Genomic DNA, 23,236 nt, shown 5'->3' on the forward strand with positions numbered 1-23,236 from the left:
GGAGGGAGATACTCACAGGATGAAGATGTAGCATTGAGGAGGAAGAGGAGGTAGATACTCACAGGATGGAGATGTAGCATTGAGGAGGAAGAGGAGGGAGATACTCACGGGATGGAGATGTAGCATTGAGGAGTGTAGAGGAAGAGGAGGGAGATACTCACAGGATGGAGATGTAGCATTGAGGAGGAAGAGGAGGGAGATACTCACAGGATGGAGATGTAGCATTGAGGAGTAAGAGGAGGGAGATACTCACAGGATGGAGATGTAGCATTGAGGAGGAAGAGGAGGGAGATACTCACAAGATGGAGATGTAGCATTGAGGAGGAAGAAGAGGGAGATACTCTCAGGATGGAGATGTAGCATTGAGGAGGAAGAGGGAGATACTCACAGGATGGAGATGTAGCATTGAGGAGGAAGAGGAGGGAGATACTCACAGGATGGAGATGTAGCATTGAGGAGGAAGAGGAGGGAGATACTCACAGGATGGAGATTTAGAAGTAGGGCATATAGGTACACTTAAGCGAATTGACTATTTTACTACTACCTGCTCGGCGACCTCCCGGACGCTCTGCACACTTGTCCCATATAAGTGACCATTATACTGTCCAGCTTCAATAAACTTGTGACTCTGAATGTCCTTCTCCATCTTCTCCCGAGAGGAGACAAAGTGATAGTCTCTACCATCCACCTCGTAGTCCCGCTTGGGGCGCGTCGTATCTGGAACAGGAGGCCAGTTTTTAGATTGTGGGGTGTCAGAGTTATATTTAACTTTCAATATTTTTTATTATTATTATTCAAGTAACGAGACAATGTCTTAGAAAGTACATTCAATGAACAATAAAGCTTATAAATGTGAAATTAATCATCTGAATGTCCTTCCATCAGGATATGCACCTGATATATACACCTCAGAACATTAAACCGAGAAATTTCGATATTAAATATATTTGGTTGAAATATTGGTGAGGTTGACAATACGAAATAACATAGAAGGATATAAATGTGGCAAGGTCATGAAACATGTTTCTGATTCGTTAGGGACTAGATACATAGAGTCCCAACGAACCACTCAGACCTGTAGTACTGGGAAAAGGGTATAGCGTAGGAAACAAGAGAGGGGGAGGGAACAGGAAGAGACCTTCCCGTAAGTATCAACAACATGGAATTATATGGCCTATCAAGACATCCTGGATTTAGAAGGATATCGGATAAACAGTAAATATTAAAAAGAGAAAAAAAAAAAGAGAAGGTTAGCCAGAGGTGCATTAGGATGAAGATATATATTGTATCCGCAGATCCCATATCACATCAGATATCTTAGTAGTGCTGTGAAGGATACAGGTGAGTCTATCATCAACCATAATCCAGTTTATGCTTCACGGAATCAAGGGGAACCATCGACTGCTTCCAATATTTAGCAATGGTTATTCTGGTTGCTAAAAATTATGTATATAATTCGTTTCATTGATTTTTTAGGGATCTCCTCAGGAAGCTTTTGGAAAAGCGCCGGTTCCGGGGATCTACAGATATTAATCCCTGTCACTGAGAACACCAAGTTGAATACACAAATCCAAAATCTGGTGATAGTAGGGCACTGCCACCAAATACGAGACATTTTACCCACCTGGCCACAACGTCTAAAGCACATGGGGGATGCAGATGGATGCATCCTAGGGACCCTGGTTGGTACTAAATACCAGCGAAGGAGGATTTATAATCAGCTTCAATTAGTGTCTTATTAATAAATACTTTAGATAAAGCATAAGCAATATCTTGCCAGTCAGATAATCCAAAAGTGGTATTCAAGTCCCGTTCCCATTGAATCATGTAAGGGAGTTTAGTATTTGGTTCAGTAAGAGTAGCGTATACCGTAGATACCCATCCCCGTAGGAAGCCCTACGTTTGACAAGATAGTTCAAAATTTGTAAGTGTAAGAGGTCCATCTAACAAATTAAGTTTAGAACGCACAAAAAAATCAGCTGATCGTACCTAAACAATTCACTAGAGGGCATCTGTAACGTGTCTTTAAAATATTGCAAAGTTGGATAGGATTGTATCTGGTCTATAAACCAGAGGATCTGGATGGACAGTTGGATAAATGGTTCTATATTTAGGATGTATCTGGTCTATAAACCAGAGGATCTGGATGGACAGTTGGATAAATGGTTCTATATTTAGGATGTATCTGGTCTATAAACCAGAGGTTCTGGATGGACAGTTGGATAAATGGTTCACTATTTAGGATGGATCTGGTTTATAAACCAGAGGTTCTGGATGGACAGTTGGATAAATGGTTCACTATTTAGGATGTATCTGGTCTATAAACCAGAGGATCTGGATGGACAGTTGGATAAATGGTTCACTATTTAGGATGGATCTGGTTTATAAACCAGAGGTTCTGGATGGACAGTTGGATAAATGGTTCACTATTTAGGATGTATCTGGTCTATAAACCAGAGGCTCTGGATGGACAGTTGGATAAATGGCTCTATATTTAGGATGTATACAGTCTATAAACCAGAGGCTCTTGATGGACAGTTGGATAAACTTACAGTATATTTGAGGTAATAATTGTGGCCATTATGCATTATGGTGGGATCTTTCCACCTCTTTGCTGTGTAGAATCAAAGCTTTCTACAAAAAACTTGTCAGCCTTTAAGAAATTAAACCCACCAAAAGAAATACTTACGTGGGACACATGAGCCAAACTTATCCGGAAACTCGGAGAGAAGGTCATCATTTACTCGGTCCTTCCCGGGACCCAGGATTATGATAGGACGAGCATAATGAACTGAAGAGAGAGAAAGTGAAGGTCCTGAGATGAGTGACATCAGAGATAAAACATTTGAGGCTCCGTCCACCCAGCCTGGGAAGTCCATCACAAAGCTTCCACCACCGGAGGGCCATACATATTATAGATGTATTGAGATAGCAGACACCTACCTTCCATCTGTGCAACCGATTCATAACTAAGTACTATGTCTTCCCGATCTTAAAAAGGAAAAAAGGAGGATCGTTAGAGGCACCAAAATCATTAACAGTGCAAAATCATTCACAAATACTGCACCACAACACCATGCACACAAGAGGAGTAGAGGGACAGGGGACGGGACGGAGGAGTAGAGGAACGGGACAGGACAGGACGAAGGAGTAGAGGGACAGGACGGGACGGGACAGGACGGAGGAGTAGAGGGACAGGATGGGACGGGACAGGACGGAGGTGTAGAGGGACAGTGCGGGACGGGACAGGACGGAGGAGTAGAGGGACAGGACGGGACAGGACAGAGGAGAAGAGGGACAGGACGGGATGGGACAGAGGAATAGAGGGACAGGACGGGACGGGACATAGGAGTAGAGGGACAAATGGGACAAAGGAGTAGAGGGAAAGGGGATGGGATGGAGGAGTAGAGGGAAAGGGGATGGGACGGAGGAGTAGAGGGACAGCGGACGGGACAGGACAGGACGGAGGAGTAGAGGGACAGGGCGGGATGGGACAGAGGAGTAGAGGGACAGGACGGGGGGGGACCGAGGAGTAGAGGGAAAGGGGATGGGACGGAGGAGTAGAGGGAAAGGGGACGGGACGGAGGAGTAGAGGGACAGCGGACGGGACAGGACGGGACGGAGGAGTAGAGGGAAAGGGGACGGGACGGAGGAGTAGAGGGACAGCGGACGGGATGGGATGGAGGAGTAGAGGGATATACAGGACAGGATTAGATTGAGGTATATAGGAGGGAGATACAGGCAAGGTGAAGGTGAAGAAGTGGGGGTATACAGGCAGGGTGGGGGGGGGGTGAAGAAGTGGGGTATACAGGCAGGATGGAGGGTGAAAAAGTGAGGGTATACAGGCAGGATGGAGGGTGAAGAAGTGGGGGTATACATGCAGGGTGGAGGTGAAGAAGTGGGGTATACAGGCAGGGTGGAGGTGAAGAAGTGGGGGTATACAGGCAGGGTGGGGGGTGAATAAGTGGGGGTATACAGGCAGGGTGGGGGGGGGGTGAATAAGTGGGGGTATACAGGCAGGGTGGGGTGGGGGGGTAAATAAGTGGACGTATACAGGTAGGGTGGAGGTGAAGTGGGGATATACAGGCAGGGTGGGGGGTATACAGGCAGGGTGGGGGTGAAGAAGTGGGGGTACACAGGAGGGAGATACATACTCTGGGAGCCTGTGGTGCTGCTTCGATCCTGTGCAGCAGAGGAGAGAATAGTAAAAGGTAGATCAGTCAGACGGGGAGAGAGGTTAGTGAGAGTCAGTCAGCAGTCTCCGGGCATCCAACTCACAGACCAATCATGGACACCAATAGAACAACATTGACATGCAGTATATGGACCAAGTCCCCACCCTGGACAGAGGCAGAGATAGGGTGTTAGGTACCCATTGTGTTCTGTACCCCCCCCCCCCCCACATCACTATTCCATCCCCCACCCCCAACATCAGTGTATTCTGTACCCCACATCCCCCCCAACCACATCACTGTATTCTGTACCCCACATCCCCCAATCACTATAGTCTATACCCCACATCCCCCCCCCAACCACATCACTGTATTCTGTGCCCCACATCCCCCCAACTACATCACTGTATTCTGTACTCCACATCCCCCCAACCACATCACTGTATTGTGTACCCCACATACCCCAATCACTATATTCTATACCCCACACCCCCCCCCCCCCCAACCACATCACTGTATTCTGTGCCCCACATCCCCCCAACTACATCACTGTATTCTGTACTCCACATCCCCCCAACCACATCACTGTATTGTGTACCCCACATACCCCAATCACTATATTCTATACCCCCCCCCCCCCCCAACCACATCACTGTATTCTGTGCTCCACATCCCCCCAACTACATCACTGTATTCTGTACTCCACATCCCCCCAACCACATCACTGTATTCTGTACGCCACATCCCCCAATCACTATATTCTATACCCCACATCCCCCCCCCAACCACATCACTGTATTCTGTGCCCCACATCCCCCCAACTACATCACTGTATTCTGTACTCCACATCCCCCCAACCACATCACTGTATTCTGTACCCCACATACCCCAATCACTATATTCTATACCCCACATCCCCCCCCCCAACCACATCACTGTATTCTGTGCCCCACATCCCCCCAACTACATCACTGTATTCTGTACTCCACATCCCCCCAACCACATCACTGTATTCTGTACCCCACATACCCCAATCACTATATTCTATACCCCACATCCCCCCCCCAACCACATCACTGTATTCTGTGCCCCACATCCCCCCAACTACATCACTGTATTCTGTACTCCACATCCCCCCAACCACATCACTGTATTCTGTACCCCACATACCCCAATCTCTATATTCTATACCCCACATCCCCCCCAACTACATCACTGTATTCTGTGCCCCACATCCCCCCAACCACATCACTCTATTCTGTACTCCACATCCCCCCAATCGCTATATTCTGTACCCCCCCAACCACATCACTGTATTGTGTACCCCACATCCCCTAATCATTATATTCTGTACCCCACATCCCCCCCTTAACCACATCACTATATTCTGTACCCCACATCCCCTAATCACTATATTCTGTACCTCACATCCCCCCCAATCACTATATTCTGTACCCCACATCCCCCCCAACCACATCACTATATTCTGTACCCCACATCCCCTAATCACTATATTCTGTACCCCACATCCCCCCCAATCACTATATTCTGTACCCCACATCCCCCTGTAACGACACCCCGAGTATGAAAGGGGTTAAAGTCGTTTAGGACATTCCATTCTCAAACACAAAGGCAGCTACCGAACACTCCAATCAGCCGAACAGGAAACCCATACAAATAATTCTCCCCCAAGTACAAGACGAGGTTCTGTCTTGAGGGTCAAACAGGAATGACTCTTTATTGAGATCTCACACAAATATATACAGCAGGATGAAACTACAACCTCTCACCAGAAACCTAATTAACATGAGCTAATTATCTAATCCTTTAGACAGCCTAGGTGACTCAGAGACATGACCTTTAGGACAGACTTCACGTCTCCTAACTCACCGACTATACAATACACATTATCATACATCTCAACACAGAACTCCTTCATACAATAGCAGGGCTAATTAGCACAATGAGTGAAAGACTCTTAGAAGCTGTGACAAGTCATACTAGACTCATTTACATTATAGCAGACACAGACAGAGACAGGTGGCTGGAACTGACATCAGCATCTCCTCGCAGTATGTGTCCCAACAGCATGAATCAGTCACTATTTGTAATATGGCAAATACAGGGTCCCCAGAGTCTGTGTGATTTGGGGGGATATGGACCTGAATCTAAAGTAACGCCACCTCAAGGGTCCCCAGGCATACAGCTCACAAAGAGCACCGTTCCCCCAAATGCCAGGGCCCATAATCGGTAGGCAAGAGGCTAGCATTCAGCCCCCTCCAAAAGCCTCTGTCCCGGCTAGGTCTGTCACACCCCCAATCACTATATTCTGTACCCCACATCCCCCCAATCACATCACTGTTTTGTGTACCCCACATCCCCCAACCACATCACTGTATTCTGTACCCCACATCCCCCCAATCACATCACTATTCTCTACCCCACATCCCCCCAATCACATCACTGTATTCTGTACCCATCCCCCCCAACCACATCACTATATTCTGTACCCCACACCCCCCCAACCACATCACTGTATTCTGTACCCCCCCCCCCAACCACATCACTATTCTGTACCCCACCCCCCCCAACCACATCACTGTATTCTGTACCCCACATCCCCCCAATCACTATATTCTGTACCCCACATCCCCCCCAACCACATCACTGTATTCTGTACCCCACATCCCCCCCAATCACTATATTCTGTACCCCACATCCCCCCCAACCACATCACTGTATTCTGTACCCCACCCCCCCACCACATCACTGTATTCTGTACCCCCCCAACCACATCATTATTCTGTACCCCACATCCCCCCCCAACCACATCACTGTATTCTGTACCCCACATCCCCCACCAATCACTATATTCTGTACCCCACATCCCCCCCAACCACATCACTATATTCTGTACCCCACACCCCCCCAACCACATCACTGTATTCTGTACCCCCCCAACCACATCACTATTCTGTACCCCACCCCCCCAACCACATCACTGTATTCTGTACCCCACATCCCCCCCAATCACTATATTCTGTACCCCACATCCCCCCCAACCACATCACTGTATTCTGTACCCCACACCCCCCCCAATCACTATATTCTGTACCCCACATCCCCCCCAACCACATCACTGTATTCTGTACCCCACCCCCCCACCAAATCACTGTATTCTGTACCCCCCCAACCACATCACTATTCTGTACCCCACATCCCCCCCCCCAACCACATCACTGTATTCTGTACCCCACATCCCCCACCAATCACTATATTCTGTACCCCACATCCCCCCCAACCACATCACTGTATTGTGTACCCCACACCCCCCCCCAATCACTATATTCTGTACCCCACATCCCCCCCAACCACATCACTGTATTCTGTACCCCACATCCCCCCCAATCACCATATTCTGTACCCCACATCCCCCCCAACCACATCACTGTATTCTGTACCCCACATCCCCCCAATCACTATATTCTGTACCCCACATTCCCCCAATCACATCACTGTATTCTGTACCCCACATCACCCCCAACCACATCACTGTATTCTGTACCCCACATCCCCCCAATCACTATATTCTGTACCCCACATCCCCCCAACCACATCACTGTATTCTGTACCCCACATCCTCCCCAATCACTATATTCTGTACCCCACATCCCCCCCCAACCACATCACTGTATTCTGTACCCCACATCCCCCCAACCACATCACTGTATTCTGTACCCCACATCCTCCCCAATCACTATATTCTGTACCCCACATCCCCCCCAACCACATCACTGTATTCTGTACCCCACATCCCCCCCAATCACTATATTCTGTACCCCACATCCCCCCCAACCACATCACTGTATTCTGTACCCCACATCCCCCTTTATTATTTACCCCACATACCTCTGTATTATGTACCCTTAAACCCCCCCGCATACCTTTGTATTGTGCCCCCTGCATTTAAGACTTGATGTCCCACGCCCAACACAGGGTAACCCTAATGAGGGCATGAGTATTATATACACAGAACGTTCAACAGACACCCCAAAATCACAACATAATCTCACCTTTAACCGGGACCATTCCCGCCTTTCCACTCTGCAAGGAAAAAAGAAAACTCCTTATTTTTCTGATTGGATGATGAGGAATGTGTGACAATACAGTGCAGGACTCTCACTATACCACTGATGGCCCTCCACGATACCCCCCCCCCCCCCCCGGGTTCAATTTCTAGTCTCAGGGGTTTGATAACTTAGAGGAGAGGTGCGGGACTCTCACTATACCACTGATGGCCCTCCATGATACCCCTGAGGGTTCGATCTCTAGTCTCGGGGGTCGCTTGTCTTAAAAGAGAGGTGCAGGATTCGCACTATACCACTAATGGCCTTCATTGATACCTGGGGGGGGGGGGTAATATCTCTAGTCTTAGAGGGGGCTCTCTCCTCCTAGGTCCCATGGAGTGTAGGGGTTGGGGCCTCCCGATAAAAGGGTAAACCAGGATCAGCCTAGGGTTGGGGCCTTCAGATATAAGGGTGACCCAGGATCAGCCTGGGATTGGGGCCTCCAGATATAAGGGTTACCCAGGATCACCCTAGGGTTGGGGCCTTCTGATGTAAAGGTGACCCAGGATCAGCCTAGGGTTGGGGGCCTCCTGATATAAGGGTGATCTAAGGTCAGTCTGGGATTGGGGCATCCAGGTCTCAGCTACAGTAGCTGGACCTTGAGTGACAAGACAAAGCACCTTCTAACCCTCTATCTAAAGGGCATCATCTCACCTTCTTTTACTGGGGATGAAGCCAATCTCCTCCCCCTCCGGCTGCACTCGCCGAGCCTGCCACCATTCCTCGTCTGTCGCATCCAGGACTTGCAGAACATCTCCAAACTTAAAGCTCAGGGCCTGGCTGAGGAAGCCACAATCCCGAGTCTTGTCATAGTCAAAGAGCGCCCTAAGGAGAAGAGAAACGACTCAATATCAACAAAGACTATGTGGGAAAGACCATTGCATGATATAGGGGGAGCCAAGGGAAACAGGTGACATATCTGCTATTATTACAGGGGAACAGGGACATACCATCTCCTAATATAGGGAAACAGGGGCATGCCAACTTCCAATATAGGAAGCAGAGATAAATTGACTTCTATTACATGGGCCAGGGACATGCAAACTTCTAATACAAGTAAACAGGGATATACCAACACCAACATGGGGAAAAGGGATACGCTGACTTCTAATAGAGTTTATTAGGGGCGTACCCATTTATAATACAGCAATGAGGTGCAGTTCCTGGGAATCCAATCCCCATTTTTTGTGGGTGTATCATGTCAGGGACGTATCATGTCTATGGTCAGGGACGTATCATGTCTATGGTCAGGGACGTATCATGTCTTTGGTCAGGGACGTATCATGTCTATGGTCAGGGATGTATCATGTCTATGGTCAGGGACGTATCATGTCTATGGTCAGGGATGTATCATGTCTATGGTCAGGGACGTATCATGTCTATGGTCAGGGACGTATCATGTCGGGGTTGTATCATGTCTAATGTCGGGGTTGTATCATGTCTAATGTCGGGGGTGTATCATGTCTAATGTCGGGGGTGTATCATGTCTAATGTTGGGGATGTATCATGTCGGGGATGTATCATGTATCATGTCGGGGTTGTATAATGTATCATGTCGGGGACGTATCATGTCTATGGTCAGGGACGTATCATGTCGGGGTTGTATCATGTCTAATGTCGGGGTTGTATCATGTCTAATGTCGGGGGTGTATCATGTCTAATGTCGGGGTGTATCATGTCTAATGTCGGGGATGTATCATGTCGGGGATGTATCATGTATCATGTCGGGGGTGTATCATGTAAGGGATGTGACTACTTGTGAGAGCAGTCATCATTTCCATGGCATTTCTCCTCCATCTTACCGGATGTAGAATCCCCGTTTGTTGCCATTGGTGTTGTGCAGGGAGGCGCTGCCAGAGCCCAGACTGCTGTTCATCAGCTGTTCCCGCAGATCGTGGATCTTGGCCTCAAACCGGCTGTACTCTGCAGGGACACATCATAGGACCACATGTTCCTCAGAATTTGGTGACAGTGATGGACATCAAATAGAAGGTCAGCAACTCTGTGCAATACTTCCCTTATTAACTACTCCACAGTAACCACAGGCTGAATACACAGACGTTGACGTGTTTCGGCCATTATGACGTATATTTTATTATCCTTACACGGAGTTCTGGACCTTCTCTTTGAATTACAGTGAGTTGAAGTGGCCTCCCTTCCCACCACCATCCGTCAGACGCATCATTTACATTACCACCGCCATATCCAATCACCGACTAAAGGAATGGGCACACATTAGCCCAAAACATACAACATAAAGCATATTACATACCTTCCGGTTTGTATTGTGCAATGATGGTGACGGTCTGGCCAGCATTCTTCAGAGCGAGTGCTGCTTGTTCATGTGTTGCATTCCTCAGATCTACTCCGTTCACCTGGCGGTCAATCAGGACAATTGAGTAATGCACATTCCATTTGTCACGTGTACAGCAGTCACATATTACACATAATGATATATATACTGTGGTGTCCATACTCACAGAAAGGATCTGATCGCCTTTCCGCAGGGCTCCGCTCAGATCAGCTGGTCCACCCGCCAAAATGAATGAGATAAAAATTCCTTCCCCGTCTTCTCCACCAACGATATTAAAACCTAGACCCGTTGATCCACGATGTATAACAATCCTCCGTGGTTCCCTGTAGAAATGGCAGAGGTGTGACAACAAGAACCCATCTGTCCCCACATTGCCTGCATTCTCCACCCGGAACCTCTAACCTTTCTTCTATCCAGCTACCAGATTTCTCAATATAATACATTTTACACCAAACACTGACCATGTCCACCGTCCTTCCACCCCGCCTCACTTCCTTGCCCCTCTTACCGTGGCACCTCCTCCTCTCCCATTAGCTCTTTGGGGATTGGTGAGTATCTTCGAGGTGATGTTGGTGTCATGACTGGTGCATACTCAGGGCCCAGGTAACTGGGGTGACACAAATCACTGTCCAGCTGCTGAGAGTAGGCTGTAAATAAAAAGAGATGAGGATGAAGAAGAGAGGATAGAGAGAAGAAAGAAAAGGAAAGCGGGGATAGGGAGAGTGAGGATTAGTGTGTGTGTGCGTGTGTGTGGCAGGGGGAGGGTGAAAGAGGGAGAGATGGGAAAGAGTGAACAATGGAGAGGGAGAGAAGGAGGAGGGTGAGGTCAGCAGAAGGGAACAGGTGAGGTGTAGGTAGAGGTGGCAGACAGTGACATACAGCTGAGATGAAGGTAGAGGTAGAAGCGATGGCAGACAGTGACATACAGGTGAGATGAAGGTAGAAGGAGGAAGCGTTGGCAGACAGTGATATACAGGTGAGGTGTAGGTAGAGGTGAAAGCATTGGCAGAAAGTGACATACAGGTGAGGTGAAGGTAGAGGAAGAAGCGTTGGCAGACAGTGACATACAGGTGAGATGAAGGTAGAGGTGAAATCGTTGGCAGAAAGTGACATACAGGTGAGATGAAGGTAGAGGTAGAAGTGTTGGCAGACAGTGACATACAGGTGAGATGAAGGTAGAGGTAGAAGTGTTGGCAGACAGTGATATACAGGTGAGATGAAGGTAGAGGTAGAAGTGTTGGCAGACAGTGACATACAGGTGAGATGAAGGTAGAGGTAGAAGTGTTGGCAGACAGTGACATACAGGTGAGATGAAGGTAGAGGTAGAAGTGTTGGCGGACAGTGACATACAGGTGAGATGAAGGTAGTGGAAGAAGCGTTGGCAGTCAGTGACATACAGGTGAGATGAAGGTAGAGGTAGAAGTGTTGGCAGACAGTGACATACAGGTGAGATAAAGGTAGAGGAAGAAGCGTTGGCAGACAGTGACATACAGGTGAGATGAAGGTAGAGGTAGAAGTGTTGGCAGACAGTGATATACAGGTGAGATGAAGGTAGAGGTAGAAGTGTTGGCAGACAGTGACATACAGGTGAGATGAAGGTAGAGGTAGAAGTGTTGGCAGACAGTGACATACAGGTGAGATGAAGGTAGAGGTAGAAGTGTTGGCGGACAGTGACATACAGGTGAGATGAAGGTAGTGGAAGAAGCGTTGGCAGTCAGTGACATACAGGTGAGATGAAGGTAGAGGTAGAAGTGTTGGCAGACAGTGACATACAGGTGAGATAAAGGTAGAGGAAGAAGCGTTGGCAGACAGTGACATACAGGTGAGATGAAGGTAGAGGTGGAAGTGTTGGCAGAGAGTGACATACAGGTGAGATGAGGGTAGAAGCGTTGGCAGACAGTGACATACAGGTGAGATGAAGGTAGAGGTAGAAGTGTTGGCAGACAGTGACATACAGGTGAGATGAAGGTAGAGGAAGAAGCGTTGGCAGACAGTGACATACAGGTGAGATGAAGGTAGAGGTGGAAGTGTTGGCAGACAGTGACATACAGGTGAGATGAAGGTAGAGGTGGAAGCGTTGGCAGACAGTGACATACAGGTGAGGTGTAGGTAGGAGGAGGAAGCATTGGCAGACAGTGACATACAGGTGAGGTGAAGGTAGAAGCGTTGGCAGACAGTGACATACAGGTGAGATGAAGGTAGGAGGAGGAAGCGTTGGCAGGCAGTGGCATACAGGTGAGATGAAGGTAGAAGTAGAAGTGTTGGAAGACAGTGACATACAGGTGAGATGAAGGTAGAGGTAGAAGTGTTGGCAGACAGTGACATACAGGTGAGATGAAGGTAGAGGTAGAAGTGTTGGCAGACAGTGACATACAGGTGAGGTGAAGGTAGAGGAGGAAGTGTTGGCAGACAGTGACATACAGGTGAGGTGTAGGTAGAGGTGGAAGTGTTGGCAGACAGTGACATACAGGTGAGATGAAGGTAGAGGTAGAAGTGTTGGCAGACAGTGACATACAGGTGAGATGAAGGTAGAGGTAGAAGTGTTGGCAGACAGTGACATACAGGTGAGGTGAAGGTAGAGGAAGAAGCGTTGGCAGACAGTGACATACAGGTGAGGTGTATGTAGGAGGAGGAAGCGTTGGCGGACAGTGACATACAGGTGAGGTGAAGGTAGAGGAAGAAGCGTTGGCAGACAGTGACATACAGGTGAGATGAGGGTAGAAACGTTGGCAGACAGTGACATACAGGTGAGATAAAGGTAGAGGTGGAAGTGTTGGCAGACAGTGACATACAGGTGAGGTGAAGGTAGAGGAGGAAGTGTTGGCAGACAGTGACATACAGGTGAGGTGTAGGTAGGAGGAGGAAGCGTTGGCAGACAGTGACATACAGGTGAGGTGAAGGTAGAGGTAGAAGTGTTGGCAGACAGTGACATACAGGTGAGATGAAGGTAGAGGTGGAAGTGTTGGCAGACAGTGACATACAGGTGAGATGAAGGTAGAGGTAGAAGTGTTGGAAGACAGTGACATACAGGTGAGATGAAGGTAGAGGTAGAAGTGTTGGCAGACAGTGACATACAGGTGAGATGAAGGTAGAGGTAGAAGTGTTGGAAGACAGTGATATACAGGTGAGATGAAGGTAGAGGTAGAAGTGTTGGCAGACGTTGACATACAGGTGAGATGAAGGTAGAGGTAGAAGTGTTGGAAGACAGTGATATACAGGTGAGATGAAGGTAGGAGGAGGAAGTGTTGGCAGACAGTGACATACAGGTAAGGTGAAGGTAGAGGTAGCAGTGTTGGCAGACAGTGACATACAGGTGAGATGAAGGTAGAGGTAGAAGTGTTGGCAGACAGTGACATACAGGTGAGATGAAGGTAGAGGTAGAAGTGTTGGCAGACAGTGACATACAGGTGAGATGAAGGTAGAGGTAGAAGTGTTGGCAGACAGTGACATACAGGTGAGATGAAGGTAGAGGTAGAAGTGTTGGCAGACAGTGACTGTCACAGACCTAGCCAGAACAGAGGCTGTTGGAGAGGACTATATGCAAGCCTGTTGCCTTTTGATTATGGGCCCTGGATTTTCAATGGATTCATTCTGTTGGGACACATCCTGTGAGGAGATGCTGTTGTCATCAACCTGTGTTTATGTTAATTGAATGAGCTAATGACATTGTCCTCTATACAATGTAGGAGACGGGACGACTGCTATTGTGTTAATTAACTGTATGAAGCTCGGTGACCACAAGTCTGGGCGAAAGGTCATGTCTCAGTCACCTAGGGTGTATAAAGGATTAGATAATTAGCTCATGTTAATTAGATTACATTTGTATTGTTAGAGTAATCTTCTCCTGTGTATATAAGACTGTATTCTGGTTCTGAATAAAGTCAGTTCTTGGTAGCAACAAGCAAGTGTCGCCTTGTTTGTGCTCAGAGAGGTTGGGATATCTGTATACAGACTGGGAGGAAGTGGTATATGACGGAAGCACTCAAGCGGAGTGTGGGGCGTTCCGTGACATTGGTGGCAAGCAGCGGGAAAGCTTCCTGCAGTCTGGGACATCCAAACTTCCATCTGGATCCAAGGTCCAGATAGCAGGAGAGGAGAGGTACAGATACCAGCCGCCATGGATGAGGAATTCAGAAGGAGGTTGCGAGAGATGCAGATACAGCACAGAAGACCAGTATCGGAGCAGGTCCTGCTGGGATGGTGTGATTCTATTCGCTGCAAACTCTGGAAGGAAGCGCTAGCCCGTGAGCAGCGACACCAGGGAAAAGTTCTCCCCTCCATCGAGGAAAGGTACTGGTCGCAGTACGGACTGCGGGTGCGGTTTTTGGGAGAAAAACCACACAAGAAGCAGACAGCTGAATTAAGCAGGCTGGTCTGGGCAGAGATAAAGCTGGATGAGAGCTACAGAGCCCTCCGGTGGCATGTATCCCAAGCATGTCCCTGGATAGCGGATGACAGCCCAACGGAAGGCTTAAGCTACGGCGGCTTGGGACTGTTGTTTGTGAAGCTGACAGGGGACCCTAACTTTGGGAGTGATTTGGAGTGGCGGGTGGACGAAATCATGGATTTCAGAGAAGGGCTACTGAACATTTCGGAAGTGCACTGGGCACAGGAAGATTTGGAGTTTCTGGCCGTTCAGGAATGGGAGCTAGAGATCGCCTACAGACGGCTGCTAGACATTGCTCAGTGCCAGGGCTGGGCTCCCTTTACCTGGGACTATCAGGAAATACCAGCTGACAACCCTGAAATCCTGGCTGAAGAGTCGGCAATGTGGCAGAGCAATAGTGTGCTTTGCCAACCTGCCCCCACAGCTATGGAGGCGGAGGTCTTATGGCGGATGCAGCAAGTGCTGACTGACCTTGATGATCCTGTTTCTGCATGGGATGATCTTGGATGGAGGAATGTGCCTGTCCAGCAGCATGCCAGAGAATCTGCAGTGGAAAATCTGGAGATTGCCATCCCCAAAGCTGAAGTGCTGACAACAGGGCAGAGCTCTGCTAACCTTTGCCCAGCATTGATAACATCTTCTGGGTTCCATGGACAGAAGATGGTGAACCTCCATCCCCAGACATCAGTTGCAGAGACATGGGATTTGATGGACTTTTCTGCTGAGGAAGAACAACCTGATGAGCCTCCAGCAGAAGAGCTGCTATCAGGGCCAAAGTTCACTGTGTTCTGCCCAGCACCAACAGTGGCTTCAGCCTTCCTGAGAGAAGAGGTAGTCGGCCTTTCTCCCACAACACTGACAGGGACATGTGATTTTCTGCCAGCAGTATCTATGGAGTTAAAACAAACTTCTCCAGCTGAAGATCTGGTAACTGAACAGAGGGTCCAAGACCTCTGTCCCACACTTTTACCAATTCCAGAGACTGGGGATTTAATAGACGTTTCTGTAGAGGAGGAACCACCTGGCAAACCCCCAGCAGAAGTGCTGGCAACCGGACAGAGGGCCCAAGACCTCTGCCCCACACCTGCAGCAATTGTGGAGGCTCAGGCTGAGAAGATGGCAATCACTTCCCAGCAGCAGATACAGGGGGAGAAGGGAGAGGAGGTGTGTGTTGTCCCTCCCCAACAGTTGGCCAGGGTGGAGGAAGTGGGCTTTCCTCCCCAGCAAAGATCCGTGTACCTGGGAGACGGTACCATCGACATGTCGTCCCAGCAGCCAGATGAGGGAATGGAAAAAGAAGCAGCCGGCTCACCTCCCCAATGGCAGCTACACAGTTTGGGAGTGCAGGAAGCCAACCTCCTGCCCCAACAGTTAGCCGGAGCAGAGGATGCGGAGTCACCAGCAGAAGTGCTGGCAACAGGGCAGAGTGCTACCAACCTCTGCCCAGCACCGGCAACAACTACAGAGTTCCAGGGAGGCGGGGCAGTCGGCCTCCCTCTCCAACAGTTAGCCGGAACAGATGGTGTGGGGTTTCCAGCAGAAGGGCTGGCAACAGGGCCGAGGACTGCTGGACTCTGCCCTCAACTAACAGAGGATGGATTTCCTGTGAAGGTGGATGGGACTTCAGTCTCCACCTGTATACCCCAGGGATGCTGGGCAGTGGGCCCCGATCCCCAACAGCATGACAGAGTGAGCCCAGACACCTGTCTCCTCTCCAGCGGCAGAAAGGATTCCAGGGAGAAGAGCCAGTCCAGGCCTCTCCCCAGAGGCAGATATGTTCTCTGAGAGAGGCAGAGGTTGGCTGGGTGAGTAATACTCTGTTTGGAACCATTTGTTTGGGGTACTGTGTGGGTACAGGCAGTAGAGGACTGGAACTATGGACTAACTTCGGAGTCAACCCGTCTGGGGTCTCCTCCTGTGTTATTCTCCTGCCGAAAGGGGAGAAATGTCACAGACCTAGCCAGAACAGAGGCTGTTGGAGAGGACTGTATGCAAGCCTGTTGCCTTTTGATTATGGGCCCTGGATTTTCAATGGATTCATTCTGTTGGGACACATCCTGTGAGGAGATGCTGTTGTCATCAACCTGTGTTTATGTTAATTAAATGAGCTAATGACATTGTCCTCTATACAATGTAGGAGACGGGACGACTGCTATTGTGTTAATTAACTGTATGAAGCTCGGTGACCACAAGTCTGGGCGAAAGGTCATGTCTCAGTCACCTAGGCTGTATAAAGGATTAGATAATTAGCTCATGTTAATTAGATTACATTTGTGTTGTTAGAGTAATCTTCTCCTGTGTATATAAGACTGTATTCTGGTTCTGAATAAAGTCAGTTCTTGGTAGCAACAAGCAAGTGTCGCCTTGTTTGTGCTCAGAGAGGTTGGGATATCTGTATACAGACTGGGAGGAAGTGGTATATGACGGAAGCACTCAAGCGGTGTGTGGGGCGTTCCGTGACAGTGACATACAGGTGAGATGAAGGTAGAGGTAGAAGTGTTGGCAGACAGTGACATACAGGTGAGATGAAGGTAGAGGTGGAAGTGTTGGCAGACAGTTACATACAGGTGAGATGAAGGTAGAGGTGGAAGTGTTGGCAGACAATGACATACAGGTGAGATGAAGGTAGAGGTAGAAGTGTTGGCAGACAGTGACATAAAGGTGAGGTGACGGTAGAGGTAGAAGTGTTGGCAGACAGTGACATACAGGTGAGATGAAGGTAGAGGAAGAAGCGTTGGCAGACAGTGACATACAGGTGATATGAAGGTAGAGGTGGAAGTGTTGGCAGACAGTGACATACAGGTGAGATGAAGGTAGAGGTGGAAGTGTTGGCAGACAGTGACATACAGGTGAGATGAAGGTAGAAGTGGAAGCGTTGGCAGACAGTGACATACAGGTGAGGTGAAGGTAGAGGAAGAAGCGTTGGCAGACAGTGACATACAGGTGAGATGAAGGTAGGAGGAGGAAGCGTTGGCAGACAGTGACATACAGGTGAGATGAAGGTAGAGGTAGAAGTGTTGGCGGACAGTGACATACAGGTGAGATGAAGGTAGGAGGAGGAAGTGTTGGCAGACAGTGACATACTGGTGAGATGAAGGTAGAGGTAGAAGTGTTGGCAGACAGTGACATACAGGTAAGGTGAAGGTAGAGGAGGAAGCGTTGGCAGACAGTGACATACAGGTGAGGTGAAGGTAGAGGTAGAAGTGTTGGCAGACAGTGACATACAGGTGAGATGAAGGTAGGAGGTGGAAGTGTTGGCAGACAGTGACATACAGGTGAGATGAAGGTAGAGGTAGAAGTGTTGGCAGACAGTGACATACAGGTGAGATGAAGGTAGAGGTAGAAGTGTTGGAAGACAGTGACATACAGGTGAGATGAAGGTAAAGGTAGAAGTGTTGGCTGACAGTGACATACAGGTGAGATGAAGGCAGAGGTAGAAGTGTTGGCAGACAGTGACATACAGGTGAGATGAAGGTAGAGGTAGAAGTGTTGGCAGACGTTGACATACAGGTGAGATGAAGGTAGAGGTAGAAGTGTTGGCAGACAGTGATATACAGGTGAGATGAAGGTAGGAGGAGGAAGTGTTGGCAGACAGTGACATACAGGTAAGGTGAAGGTAGAGGTAGCAGTGTTGGCAGACAGTGACATACAGGTGAGATGAAGGTAGAGGTAGAAGTGTTGGTAGACAGTGACATACAGGTGAGATGAAGGTAGAGGTGGAAGTGTTGGTAGACAGTGACATACAGGTGAGATGAAGGTAGAGGTGGAAGTGTTGGCAGACAGTGACATACAGGTGAGATGAAGGTAGAGGTGGAAGTGTTGGCAGACAGTGACATACAGGTGAGATGAAGGTAGAGGTAGAAGTGTTGGCAGACAGTGACATACAGGTGAGGTGACGGTAGAGGTAGAAGTGTTGGCAGACAGTGACATACAGGTGAGATGAAGGTAGAGGAAGAAGCGTTGGCAGACAGTGACATACAGGTGATATGAAGGTAGAGGTGGAAGTGCTGGCAGACAGTGACATACAGGTGAGATGAAGGTAGAGGTGGAAGTGTTGGCAGACAGTGACATACAGGTGAGATGAAGGTAGAGGTGGAAGCGTTGGCAGACAGTGACATACAGGTGATGTGAAGGTAGAGGAAGAAGCGTTGGCAGACAGTGACATACAGGTGAGATGAAGGTAGGAGGAGGAAGCGTTGGCAGACAGTGACATACAGGTGAGATGAAGGTAAAGGTAGAAGTGTTGGCAGACAGTTACATACAGGTGAGATGAAGGTAGAGGTAGAAGTGTTGGCAGACAGTGACATACAGGTAAGGTGAAGCTAGAGGAAGAAGCGTTGGCAGACAGTGACATACAGGTGAGGTGAAGGTAGAGGTAGAAGTGTTGGCAGACAGTGACATACAGGTGAGATGAAGGTAGGAGGTGGAAGTGTTGGCAGACAGTGACATACAGGTGAGATGAAGGTAGAGGTAGAAGTGTTGGAAGACAGTGACATACAGGTGAGATGAAGGTAAAGGTAGAAGTGTTGGCAGACAGTGACATACAGGTGAGATGAAAGTAGAGGTAGAAGTGTTGGAAGACAGTGACATACAGGTGAGATGAAGGTAGAGGTAGAAGTGTTGGCAGACGTTGACATACAGGTGAGATGAAGGTAGAGGTAGAAGTGTTGGCAGACAGTGACATACAGGTGAGGTGAAGGTAGAGGTAGAAGTGTTGGCAGACAGTGATATACAGGTGAGATGAAGGTAGGAGGAGGAAGAGTTGGCAGACAGTGACATACAGGTAAGGTGAAGGTAGAGGTAGCAGTGTTGGCAGACAGTGACATACAGGTGAGATGAAGGTAGAGGTAGAAGTGTTGGTAGACAGTGACATACAGGTGAGATGAAGGTAGAGGTAGAAGTGTTGGCAGACAGTGACATACAGGTGAGTTGAAGGTAGGAGGAGGAAGCGTTGGCAGACAGTGACATACAGGTGAGATGAAGGTAGAGGTGGAAGTGTTGGCAGACAGTGACATACAGGTGAGATGAAGGTAGAGGTAGAAGTGTTGGCAGACAGTGACATACAGGTGAGATGAAGGTAGAGGTAGAAGTGTTGGCAGACAGTGACATACAGGTGAGATGAAGGTAGGAGGTGGAAGTGTTGGCAGACAGTGACATACAGGTGAGATGAAGGTAGAGGTAGAAGTGTTGGCAGACAGTGACATACAGGTGAGATGAAGGTAGAGGTAGAAGTGTTGGCAGACAGTGACATACAGGTGAGATGAAGGTAGAGGTGGAAGTGTTGGCAGACAGTGACATACAGGTGAGATGAAGGTAGAGGTAGAAGTGTTGGCAGACAGTGACATACAGGTGAGATGAAGGTAGAGGTAGAAGTGTTGGCAGACAGTGACATACAGGTGAGATGAAGGTAGAGATAGAAGTGTTGGCAGACAGTGACATACAGGTGAGATGAAGGTAGAGGTAGAAGTGTTGGCAGACAGTGACATACAGGTGAGATGAAGGTAGAGGTAGAAGTGTTGGCAGACAGTGACATACAGGTGAGATGAAGGCAGAGGTAGAAGTGTTGGCAGACAGTGACATACAGGTGAGATGAAGGTAGAGGTAGCAGTGTTGGCAGACAGTTACATACAGGTGAGATGAAGGTAGAGGTGGAAGCTTTGGCAGACAGTGACATACAGGTGAGGTGAAGGTAGAGGAAGAAGCGTTGGCAGACAGTGACATACAGGTGAGATGAAGGTAGGAGGAGGAAGTGTTGGCAGACAGTGACATACTGGTGAGATGAAGGTAGAGGTAGAAGTGTTGGCAGACAGTGACATACAGGTAAGGTGAAGGTAGAGGAAGAAGCGTTGGCAGACAGTGACATACAGGTGAGGTGAAGGTAGAGGTAGAAGGGTTGGCAGACAGTGACATACAGGTGAGATGAAGGTAGAGGTAGAAGTGTTGGCAGACAGTGACATACAGGTGAGATGAAGGTAGGAGGAGGAAGCGTTGGCAGACAGTGACATACAGGTGAGATGAAGGGAGAGGTAGAAGTGTTGGCAGACAGTGACATACAGGTGAGATGAAGGTAGGAGGAGGAAGGGTTGGCAGACAGTGACATACAGGTGAGATGAAGGTAGAGGTAGAAGTGTTGGCAGACAGTGACATACAGGTGAGATGAAGGTAGAGGTGGAAGTGTTGGCAGACAGTGACATACAGGTGAGATGAAGGTAGAGGTAGAAGTGTTGGCAGACAGTGACATACAGGTAAGATGAAGGTAGAGGTAGAAGTGTTGGCAGACAGTGACATACAGGTGAGGTGAAGGTAGAGGAGGAAGTGTTGGCAGACAGTGACATACAGGTGAGGTGAAGGTAGAGGTAGAAGTGTTGGCAGACAGTGACATACAGGTGAGATGAAGGTAGAGGTAGAAGTGTTGACAGACAGTGACATACAGGTGAGATGAAGGTAGAGGTAGAAGTGTTGGCAGAAGTTTACATACAGGTGAGATGAAGGTAGAGGTAGAAGTGTTGGCAGACAGTGACATACAGGTGAGATGAAGGTAGGAGGAGGAAGCGTTGGCAGACAGTGACATACAGGTGAGATGAAGGTAGAGGTGGAAGTGTTGGCAGACAGTGACATACAGGTGAGATGAAGGTAGGAGGAGGAAGCGTTGGCAGACAGTGACATACAGGTGAGATGAAGGTAGAGGTAGAAGTGTTGGCAGACAGTGACATACAGGTGAGATGAAGGTAGGAGGAGGAAGCGTTGGCAGACAGTGACATACAGGTGAGATGAAGGTAGAAGCGTTGGCAGACAGTGACATACAGGTGAGATGAAGGTAGAGGTGGAAGTGTTGGCAGACAGTGACATACAGGCGAGGTGAAGGTAGAGGAGGAAGTGTTGGCAGACAGTGACATACAGGTGAGGTGAAGGTAGAGGTAGAAGTGTTGGCAGACAGTGACATACAGGTGAGGTGAAGGTAGAGGTAGAAGTGTTGGCAGACAGTGACATACAGGTGAGATGAAGGTAGAGGTAGAAGTGTTGGCAGACGTTGACATACAGGTTAGATGAAGGTAGAGGTAGAAGTGTTGGCAGACAGTGACATACAGGTGAGATGAAGGTAGGAGGAGGAAGTGTTGGCAGACAGTGACATACAGGTAAGGTGAAGGTAGAGGTAGCAGTGTTGGCAGACAGTGACATACAGGTAAGATGAAGGTAGAGGTAGAAGTGTTGGCAGACAGTGACATACAGGTGAGATGAAGGTAGAGGTAGAAGTGTTGGCAGACAGTGACATACAGGTGAGGTGAAGGTAGAGGTAGAAGTGTTGGCAGACAGTGACATACAGGTGAGATGAAGGTAGAGGTAGAAGTGTTGGCAGACAGTGACATACAGGTGAGATGAAGGTAGGAGGTGGAAGTGTTGGCAGACAGTGATATACAGGTGAGATTAAGGTAGAGGTAGAAGTGTTGGAAGACAGTGACATACAGGTTAGATGAAGGTAGAGGTAGAAGTGTTGGCAGACAGTGACATACAGGTGAGATGAAGGTAGAGGTAGAAGTGTTGGCAGACAGTGACATACAGGTGAGATGAAGGTAGAGGTAGAAGTGTTGGCAGACAGTAACATACAGGTGAGATGAAGGTAGAGGTAGAAGTGTTGGCAGACAGTGACATACAGGTGAGATGAAGGTAGAGGTAGAAGTGTTGGCAGACAGTGACATACAGGTGAGATGAAGGTAGAGGTAGAAGTGTTGGCAGACAGTGACATACAGGTGAGATGAAGGTAGAGGTAGAAGTGTTGGCAGACAGTGACATACAGGTGAGATGAAGGTAGAGGTGGAAGTGTTGGCAGACAGTGACATACAGGTGAGATGAAGGTAGAGGTGGAAGTGTTGGCAGACAGTGACATACAGGTGAGATGAAGGTAGAGGTGGAAGTGTTGGCAGACAGTGACATACAGGTGAGATGAAGGTACAGGTAGAAGTGTTGGCAGACAGTGACATACAGGTGAGATGAAGGTAGAGGTAGAAGTGTTGGCAGACAGTGACATACAGGTGAGATGAAGGTAGAGGTGGAAGTGTTGGCAGACAGTGACATACAGGTGAGATGAAGGTAGAGGTGGAAGTGTTGGCAGACAGTGACATACAGGTGAGATGAAGGTAGAGGTAGAAGTGTTGGCAGACAGTGACATACAGGTGAGATGAAGGTAGAGGTAGAAGTGTTGGCAGACAGTGACATACAGGTGAGATGAAGGTAGAGG

At 48.5% G+C, this 23,236-nt stretch overlaps 1 protein-coding gene across 5 annotated transcripts in view; it reads right to left on the bottom strand.

The window, feature by feature from the left end:
- DLG4 (discs large MAGUK scaffold protein 4) overlaps positions 1-23,236 on the bottom strand; it is a 377,913-nt gene that overhangs the window by 16,394 nt on the left and 338,283 nt on the right. For 3 of the 5 annotated variants that reach the window (XM_073623516.1, XM_073623514.1, XM_073623511.1), the window contains 10 exons: positions 11,122-11,260; positions 10,780-10,936; positions 10,572-10,674; positions 10,102-10,222; positions 8,954-9,124; positions 8,246-8,276; positions 4,155-4,182; positions 2,944-2,991; positions 2,690-2,791; positions 542-717 (listed from right to left, as the gene is read on the bottom strand). In XM_073623516.1, the coding sequence (XP_073479617.1) occupies positions 542-717; positions 2,690-2,791; positions 2,944-2,991; positions 4,155-4,182; positions 8,246-8,276; positions 8,954-9,124; positions 10,102-10,222; positions 10,572-10,674; positions 10,780-10,936; positions 11,122-11,260 (1,076 nt within the window). The remainder of the gene's footprint in view (positions 1-541; positions 718-2,689; positions 2,792-2,943; positions 2,992-4,154; positions 4,183-8,245; positions 8,277-8,953; positions 9,125-10,101; positions 10,223-10,571; positions 10,675-10,779; positions 10,937-11,121; positions 11,261-23,236) is intronic. The other 2 variants (XM_073623515.1, XM_073623512.1) reach the window with 1 other exon arrangement.

The sequence above is a fragment of the Aquarana catesbeiana genome, linkage group LG03 (genome assembly GCF_042186555.1).
Source record: "Aquarana catesbeiana isolate 2022-GZ linkage group LG03, ASM4218655v1, whole genome shotgun sequence".
Lineage (NCBI taxonomy): Eukaryota > Metazoa > Chordata > Amphibia > Anura > Ranidae > Aquarana > Aquarana catesbeiana.